Source organism: Acanthisitta chloris, unplaced genomic scaffold, assembly GCF_000695815.1.
Source record: "Acanthisitta chloris isolate BGI_N310 unplaced genomic scaffold, ASM69581v1 scaffold16251, whole genome shotgun sequence".
In the NCBI taxonomy this organism is placed as follows: domain Eukaryota; kingdom Metazoa; phylum Chordata; class Aves; order Passeriformes; family Acanthisittidae; genus Acanthisitta; species Acanthisitta chloris.
This window is the reverse complement of record NW_008655625.1, coordinates 2,500-12,374: the sequence shown is the minus strand read 5'-3', so window position 1 is coordinate 12,374 and position 9,875 is coordinate 2,500. Positions and strand designations below refer to the sequence as shown.

Below are 9,875 nucleotides of genomic sequence, written 5' to 3'. Positions count from 1 at the left end.
CAAGCAGCCACTTATTAACAAAGACTGGCAGCTTTATTGCTGATATCATGCTTAACAGTGAAATGCATAGCCTGAAATACCATGCTAAAAATGTAGGACAGATTATCAGTCTGTGTATGCACCACAGTTATTTTTCTGCCTCTGATATAAGTGCAATTGTCATAGCACATAGGAATAAATAGCTGCACATAGACCTTGATGTTGTTCCTATGCCTGCAACTAGTGTCATCTGAACAGTGAAGCTAAATAAAACATTCATTTTTGAATAAGAAAAGTTCTTGATGTGAAAAGAAACTAAGTTTTACTTCAGCCTGTACCTTTGTATATACATTATCCTCTACAATATGAACTGTAGCCTGAATTCTCTCCTAAAGAGATTTGATATGTCCTAGGAAATGACTGTCCAGATATTTTTGTTTGTATCCTTTCTTCAAAATGTGATTTTCCTTTAAATTCCTTATTAAATTTTATGTATGCCAGAGTACTGTATTTGCAAGTGATTTTTTTCCTGAACACTGACCTGGCAGCATTTATGTACTAAAAAGTCTTGACCTTTTTGTGCAACATGCATATTATTGTAACATCCTGTGTTTTTCACAACTGTAAAACACAAATAGTACATAACCACCTGCTGCGTACAATAGGCTTTGAGTTCAACATAAGTTCACTGAGCACAGGAATGAGACTGTTTCTCTGTCCTTGATCAGCTGTCACCTTCCAAAATTGTAATTCATTCCATTCCAATCATCTGTCCCTATAAACTAGCTAGAGAACAAAATCAAGGTGTGTACCAAGCAGCTTTCCAAGAAGGCAAGAAGAAATGTCATGAGGAGCTTTTCTGGGAGCCCAGGAAAGTGGGATAGAGACACAAAGCTGGGAGGAGTCGGTGGTACCCCAGAGTACTGTGCAGCCCTTTAGAAGGACCTTGACAGGCTGGAGAGCTGGGCAGAGACGAACCATCTGAAGTTCAACAAAGGCAAATTCAGGGTCCTGACCGTGGGGAAGAATAACTCTTGCACCAGTACAGGTTGGGGGCTGACCTGCTAGAAAGCAGTTCTGTGAAGGACCTGGGGGTCCTGGTGAACAACAAGTTGTCCATGAGCCAGCAGTGTGCCCTTGTGGCCAAGAAGGCAAATAATCCCCTGGGTTGCATTAGGAAGAGCATTGCCAGCAGGTTGAGGGAGGTGATTCTGCTTCTCTACTACTTAGTCCTTGTGAGGCCCCATCTGGGGTATTGCATCCAGTTCTGAGCTCCTCATTACAAGAGAGACATGAAGCTCCTGAAGCAGGTCCAGTGAAGGGCAACAGAGATGATTAAGGGACTGGAGCATCTCGCTTAGAAGGATAGGCAGAGGGACCTGGGCCTGTTCTGCCTCAGAGATGACTGAGAGGGAACCTCATCAATGTATACCTGTATCTGAAGGGAGGATGGAGCCAGGCTCTTCTCAGTGGTGCCAAGCAATAGGACAAGACGCAATGAGCAGCAACCGATGCACAGGAAGTTCCACCTGAATATGAGGAAGAACTTCTTTGCTGTGCAGGTGACCACACACTGGAACAGATTGCCCAGAGTTGTGGAGTCTCCCCACTGGAGATATTCAAGAACTCTGTGGACATAATCCTGTGTAATGTGCTCTAGAGTGACCCTGCTTGAGCAGGGAGGTTGGACCAGAAGACCCAGTGATTCTGTGAGAGCTGACGAGATGGCGAGTGAAAGCTGACAGCTCAGCTACTTCAAGTCACATCCTTACAAGCTATGCCAACAGGCAGTGATAAGGTTGGCAGCCTTATTGTTTTACCAATACAGCTTCAAGGCCAAATGCCAATGTGACCACTTCAGTTTCTCTGTCCTGTATCTCCTGCCCATTAAACAGGAATATAACTCTAACCTGTTGACATATTCAAACATAGCAATTTTGGATCTAGTGTAGAAATAAAATAAGCACAAATAAATTCAAGCTGGAATGTCCTTCAGCCTTCTCACCTTCCCAAGGCCTCCTTCCCTACTCAGGGGTCCTTCGGCTGCTTCCTTGGGGAACCACAGTACAGCCAAGCACTACTTCCTCCACTCCCACATTTTTCATCTTCACTGAGAGTTAAATTTGAGCATTAAAATCCCACTCGCCCATGTAATGACACCACTGAACTCTTTCAGAGATCCATTTTCATGAGCTTGTCTCTCCTTACATATAAGAATTGGAGGCAAGAAAATAAGAATATTTATAAAGAGATAATAAAACTGCCCTGACTCAATATATTCCAGATTGCCATTTCAGATAATTAATAGTTGTGGTGTTTGGTTTTTTTGATCAGGTAATGTTTAGGTGCCTTAGAAACCAGGTTTCCATTTATCTTGCTGACAGTAGTATCACCGATACTGATCCTAAATGTTCCTAATTTTCTTCATATTACTTAGTGCTGTTTTACACTGCCCTTTGTGGACTCTGCAGTCAGAAGGCACTCCCACAGCCAGCATGTCTGACACCCTGCAGAAAGGTATTGTAGACTTTGCCCCAGAAACTGGATTAAAACATGTCTTTTAGAAGTATTATGGATTCCATTTTAACAACACCAAGCAGAAGCCAATTTGCCAATTCCCTAATGTGCCATGTCAAAGTTTACATACTTTCACTCCTGGGAAGTTGTGCTTTATTTTTATGATAGGATTTCTCTCTAAGATTAGCTACTGGATCTGGTACATTTTCTCTGTTAGGCTAAAAAGATGCAGCTGCAAGACTTCCTTTATGCCCAAGGGCATAACTAGGGTCACGTCTCTTCTCAACTTCTTTGAGAACCTGCACACTCCTGAGTTCTTTCAGGACTTCATCAAGCTTGCTCTCCATTTCCAAAACAGCTTTATGGCTTCATTTAAATCATCCTTGTACTTTCTTGAAGTAGAAATAGCAGGTCCAGAAGCAGTAAACCAACAGCACTACGGTTTTACTTCACTATTACTACTTGATAAACCTGTTTTCCGTATATAACAGGAACCTTTCCTACAACTTCACAAAAACCTCACAGTAAAAGAATTTTAGGAGGTGGAATGGACCTTACAGATCATCTAGTCCCAATCTCCTGCCATGGGCAGGACACCTCCCCACCAGACCAAGATGCTCAAGACCTCATCCATCCTGGCTGTGAACACCACCAGGTTTAGGGCATCCACCACTTCCCTGAGCAACTTGTGCCAGTGTCTCACCACCCTCACAGTAAAAAATGTTTTTCTAATATCTAACCTAAACTTCCCCTCTTTCAATTTGAACCCATTGCCCCTTGTCCTGTAACTGCAGTTCCTAACAAAGATTCCCTCTGCCGCTCCCTTGTAGGCCCTTCAGATATTGAAAAGTTGCTATGAGGTCTCCACGCAGTCTTCTCTTCTCCAGGCTGAACAGACCCAACTTCCTCAGCCTGTCTTCATAGGGGAGATGCTCCAGTCCTCTTACCAACTCTGTGGCCTCCTCTGGACTTGCTCCAACAGTTCCATGTCTTTCTTATGTTGAGGGCACCAGAACTGCATGCAGTATTCCAGGTGGGGTCCCATGAGAGCAGAGTAGTAAAGAACATGTTTATGGTGCTTCTAAAATCCTTGTCAAATTAGCAGTTTTCAAGAACTGATATTTTTTTAGCATTTTTATAGGTTTGGGTTTTTTTCAAATCTAACTCCTGTGGTAACAAGACACCAAAATAGGTAACAACACAGTACATTTGTGTTTTTACTAAATTATGTCAGTGGCATTTTAAGTGAAAACTGTCCCTCATAAACTGAAGTGCACATCAACATAAAACCATAAAATGGTTAAGGCTGGAAAAGAACTTTAACACTTTTTTTGGTCAATACAATTTACTAAGAGACAAAACCTCCATAATGTTAAGATGGAGACTTCAGGATCATATGTTTGTCTTCTTTTCTAGTACTATGCAATCTCATATAAGGCTATTTTTTCACTTAAGTTTCTATTTCTAAACTGTACAAATGTCAAGGATCTTGATAGTTACCAAGCATGCCATGCTCTCTGCAGGACTTGATTCATGATTGTGCTTAAGCTTTCACAGCTTTGCTATATGTGACACTGAAGATACTTGGTATAAGAATGAGAAACTGTAAGCAGTAGGCAGGACTACATTTTACTCACAATCACTGAAAATGAGAATAAATACTCAGCTCCTGCCCTAGGTCACCAGAGTTCTTTTGCAGAGTCTTTTCTAGGTTGTGTGCTGCATGACTTAGTCATATTTAACCTCAAAAAAGGGACAAAATGACAAAATTTCCCAGTTATAAAGTTAGTGAGGGCAGTAAGACTACTGGCAAACTGTGAAGAACTGCAGAAACACATGGAGACTGATTAGGAGATAATGTGGCAGATGCAATTCAACACAAACAAAAAATTATAGACATGGAGATAACCATAATTTCACACATGAAAAAACAGTCTCTGAGCTTATCATTCCCCTCAAGAGTGAAATCACGTGGTTACGATAGATAATGCCATAAAATCAGCTCAACGTTCAGCTCAAATTAAAAAAAGCAAGTCAAATATTAGAAATGACTAGGAAAGGAATAAAGAGGAAGAAAGCAAACAAACAGACCAATACTTAACTACATGGTTAATGCTGCACGCAGCTTTGGTTCCCTTCTCAGAAAATAATACGAGACCCAGAAAAGTTTCGAAGGACATTAAATACAGAAGCTATTCCACGCCTTTGGTCAGCCAAGAAGTATCTTAGCTAATGCATTTCAGTTTAGAAAAGGATATTTAAATGTGACTGTTATGTATCTCCAGAACATTGGCACAAGCATGGTAGGTAAAAGTCTACTGTGCAGAGGACATTAAACTAGTAAAAACCAAGTTCAAAACAAATAAGAAGTGGCAATTCTTTATGCAACAGACATCAATTGAGAAAGGCTGCTGTTATTCAGGAAGAATATATAGTCCAAAGGAAACTGGAAAAGTACTGGAAAAAGCATTGAGGATTACTAAATAGACAAACCATACGATATACAGGAAAGCCTGGAATAAAAGACATTTAGAAGCTAGGAGAACACAGAAGAAAAACAACCAAATCTGCTTGCATTGTTCTTATCCTTCCTCAGGCAGCTGCTTTTGACTACAAAAGAAGCTATTGTGTCAGGAAAAAAAAATCACTTTGGTCAGGACCTGTAGAGCTATTCCTATGTTTATCTTTTCAAGAGTTCCAAGAGCATGTAAGTCAGGAACACAGAAGAAAAGCAGTGCTGTTTGCTTGGCTTAGTTACACGTAGTAGAAGGTGGTGTGGGTTACAAAGGCAGCCAAAGCCTCTCAGTCATCAATGCCAAGTCTGAGTACTCACGTTCACATAGTGGGCATGCTAATACAGTGACACACTTGCCTTACAGCACGAATACCTCCAGTATGAAACTTCTTACTAGAGGGATTTTCTTATTTCTTACCAACAATAAACAAATATTTGTTGTATTTGTTCTGGATGGTACCCCAAATCAAAAGCCATCAGGAGTTCTCTTATATCAATTCCTAAGCACATTTGTTTCACACAGGATTTTGAAAGAAGCCTTGCCAAGTATACTGTATACTATACTATACTATATAGACTTCTCAGGTAACTACAGACCTGCCAGTTTTGCAACATGTCCTCCCTTTAATATATTAAGTAACCAATGTTAGCATTTAGTTCTATGTAATAATGAGAACGATGTATTTTTAGTTTTAGATGCATCAGATTGGGGGTTTGAATGTCAAAAACATGCCCTGCTTCTGTAACTCTGCATGACAGATGGTCGACCGGCAAATGTCTAAGTGCACACAAACTGCAAGCTTACTGAGGGTAAAATGGCCGATGCAATTTAATGAACAGATCAAGACTTACAAATAATTACATAAATTATATATATTCTCATATTGCAGTTGCAAACTGGTTTTAAGCACTTCAAGGACATAAAATCCACACCAAAATCAAGCTAATAAGTTAGAAAAACCCCTAGAAATACATACATAATAGAGTGACATTCAAGGGAAGTCATCAGACTTCCTGTATTGCCCAAAGAAAAAACACCAGCAGAAATTCTAGAAACAAATTCACTGTTATTTTGGGCATATTTGTTATAGTTTATAGAAAACTTCCAGAGCTTTAAGTTTCACAAGAGAAATCTCAGACTTAGATGTGACTCCTGAAAACAGCAAGAATGCTCCTCAAGTCTTTTCTTATTTATAACATGTAGCACTGAGTCTAGAGAAAATTAAGTATAAGAGCTAATTGCTAATTTGTGTTGCCCTGCCATGGTGTTTTCATGATGTTTTACTCAATTTTCAGCTTTCCTAAGATAAATTTAATTTTTTGTATCTTTTCATACTAAAGGTATCTTCATTTCTTTAAAAAAAAAAATACACTCAGTATTCAAGTTATGAACACTTAACATCCTTTGTAAATTGGTGTTGTGAGTGAGTGAAATGACACCACCTAAAAGCTCCCCAGGTTGCTTACCCAGAATTTTTTACAGCATCCTCCTGGAACAAATTTTTGGCCAGCCTAATTTGAAATAAAGATAATTAAGTATAATACAAATATTTTTCTATTCTGCCAGCAATACAAAATATTTAGCCTCCTTGATTGCTTTTTGTAGAGCTATGACCTAAAGTGCATGCAACGTAAACTCTTAAAGTAGAAAGAACTTTTTACCTCCACACAAATATAACTTTTGGACCTGGAATCTTAGTTAAGCAATTTCCAAATGTGCTTCACCTATTAAGCTTAAACAGCAGTAGATGAAGAATACATAAGTGTATTCTTATGAAGTACAATTCCTAGATGCAAGGGGATGTACTGGAAAGTAACACTTGGTTTGGCATCAGTGAAGATTCCCAGTGCTAGATGAGAAGACATTCCTAAAACTGGCTGTTTAAGACTCATTGACTCCCATCAGCCAAATCTGATGCCTCTCCTATATGCTTTGACCAGGAAGTAACAATTCAATCTTAACATTTTCAGATCCAGAGGTCAGAACAAATGTAACAAATGTAGCACCTGGTCTCCAAAAAATATTCCACACCACCTAGAATTTAAATTTACATACATTTCTTCTTGGATAACTAAAGTACCTTTGTTATCAGAGTCAAATACTTTTCCCAGCAATTTGAATTGAAATCAAAAGGACAATTCATTACCTACATTATCAAAAGTGTTTATTTCTTACTTTCAGATTGAGACTTAAGTCACTGCCCTTACTCTAATTAAAATAAAGTCAGTATGGGCTTCATTCCTATCTGGCTCATAAAGCAACACTAAAATTGTATATATAGGTAAACCCCAGGATATACTAGCACTTCTAAAGGATACATTAACAACCTACACTCATTCTAACAATATCTGTTGCAACACACTAGTAAATTCAGCAAATGTACAGTATTTGACATGATTTTAGAAGCACTGGATGCCAAAGACCAATTGCACTGTATTCACAAACAGTTCACAAAAGCACCAAGTAATGATACTACTGGTGAACTTCTCTTATTAAAAAAATTTTCAAAGCTATTATAGAGACCATCCTTTTGAATAGCATTACATAAATATTCTGAAACCTTCACACACACACACACTTATTTCATTCTCTTCTGAACAGTGGCAATCTTCAGAGCTCCTGTCACTTCAACTTGACATTCTTCTCATGCAGAAATCTTTTCCCCAATCAGCCTGTCATATTTTCAGCGGCCTAGAAACAGAAAAAAAAACATTTACTGCAAGTCATCAAGAGAAACACCATGATTAAATTTAATATTTTCTGGTAACTATTTTAATTTACCTAGAGAACTTCAAAACTTTAGAAGTCTAAAAATAAGCTATTTCTGAAATTATGTGTGGTATTGTTCTCTAATGAATATTTTAAAAAAATAATGCTGTCAACTGCCATCACCCTTTACTAACGTAGCCATTGCTGTTTGCCTGTGTTAAATTGTATGTCTGTGTCTGAACAGCTTGTACCCTGTACATTTTATTGTAATGCTTGCAAGAAGTGCTCAAATGCATGAATACGATTCCCTCTGGAGTTTGCTACTTTATACAATTTACAGTAATTATTACTCCCACTCATACAGGTAAGTTATTGACAGAAAACTTAGAAGAATACACTAATCATAACTGCAGAAGTTACACAGCCAATTATTTAAGAACATCAGTATTTTTATTACTGAATAACTCAGCCAACAAGGCACAGTAGTTGAAGACTGACATTGGTAGATTTGAAGCCAGTTATGGAACTAACAGATGAGAATGATAGAACAGTAAAAGCAAAAGAAAAAGTAAACCAGCCCTCAAATTACTTACACGCAGTTAAATGCATATGCATGCACAGCTTTAAGCATGGGCACAAATATAAAATATGCATGAGCATAGAAAAACATTAACTTAAAGTGTGCAGCCTTCCAGAATAGAAGCAAGATATAGATTTCCCCTCTGCCTCCCAGAAATAAACAAATATAAGATCCAGTAGAAAAGAATAGTGATTGTGATGTTTGGATAGACAGTAAAGAATTAAAATCCTTTAAAAGTCAAGTGAGGATTTGTTTTTAAACCATAGTTACCCTCTGTGCTAATTAAACAGGTAAATGCTAATATACCAAAAATCCTCTCTATACACACATCATGAAATCACCTCTTGAAGGTCTTAGAAAAGGTTCAAAGCATGAGTTAATGTGGTAAAAGCAATATGTGAACATTACATTAGCAAGCTGCATGGACCTGCTTACAAGTACTGCTGCACACTGTAGGCCCAAGGTTACAGAAATGAATGATATTGGCTCAAGTAGCAATCTCTTTGAGATAAGATGCAGATAATGGGACAAATAGTGACTACAAATGTCCAGAATCAAAATCTGTGGAGTTTGGTTGTGGTTTTTTTGCTTGATTTGTTCCCCTTTTTCCCCTTCAAAAGAGATCATCTAACTACTTCATTTGTACAAAATATTTATTTGTACCATTTCCTGCTGCATGTTTAATTCAGTTGTATTCATTGCCTTTTCTATGGAACAGTTAATTTTCTTGATTTAAAAATGAATCCTCTCTTAAAGTACAATTTACAAACTGAAGTATAGCAAGTTCCACATACATCTGACTCTTAAAAACAAACTTATAAGCTTTTTAAACAAAAGCATTACCTTCAGGGCTTCTGTAGCCTTACGCAGTTCTTTAATAACAGATGATAAGGCTTCTGGATTTATTCCCTGTTCACAAAGCCGCACACAAATAGACAATGTCTCCATATCCAAGCCAGTGTTTAATATTCTTGAAATCTCAAACAGAACTGCGACAAAAAACAAACAAACAAAAACCAAAACCAAAAACACTTTAGTCCCTACAGACTATGAAATTTCAGGGATCAAAAATGTTACTCAGCAACACTTAACTTCTACAGTGGAGGTTGAACGTGGTAGTTGTGGAAAGCTCTTGCAGTTTGAACTTCAACAACAGCATCCATGTTCAGCTTTCCAGCATAAGCTAAAGCTACAGCTTCTAACTTAAACACCACACTTTCCTGGTTCTGGAGACTTAGTACTGGATAATGGCTTTTGAAAAAGTAAAAAATAAGTGAAGAATTCAACAATTAACATGCTTGTCTATTATGTAAAAGGTAGGCTATAAGAATAATCTGTGCTTTTGAACTCCAGATACTGATTTACAAGTCCTACTAAAATACTTTTGAACTCCAAAAAAAAAGTATTTTTTTAATACTTTTGAACTCCAGATACTGATTTATAAGTCCTACTAAAATAGACTGGAAGCACATTCTTAAAAGCTTTTACAGAGAATGTAAGGAGTTTTAGTCATCTCCTTCCACAAGTAAGCCTGTCTGTAGGTCTAACATTAACACAAGTTTAACAAACAAGTA

At 37.9% G+C, this 9,875-nt stretch overlaps 1 protein-coding gene across 1 annotated transcript; it reads right to left on the bottom strand.

Annotated features, from left to right (window-relative positions):
* Positions 1–7,679: 7,679 nt before the first annotated feature.
* On the bottom strand, positions 7,680–9,290 carry MZT1 (mitotic spindle organizing protein 1; the record flags this gene model as incomplete). The annotated part of the gene is made up of 2 exons (XM_009083992.1): positions 7,680–7,703; positions 9,145–9,290. Coding segments are annotated over 2 exons (170 nt in total), but the record flags the coding sequence as incomplete, so codon positions are not given.
* Between the last annotated feature and the right edge of the window lie 585 nt (positions 9,291–9,875).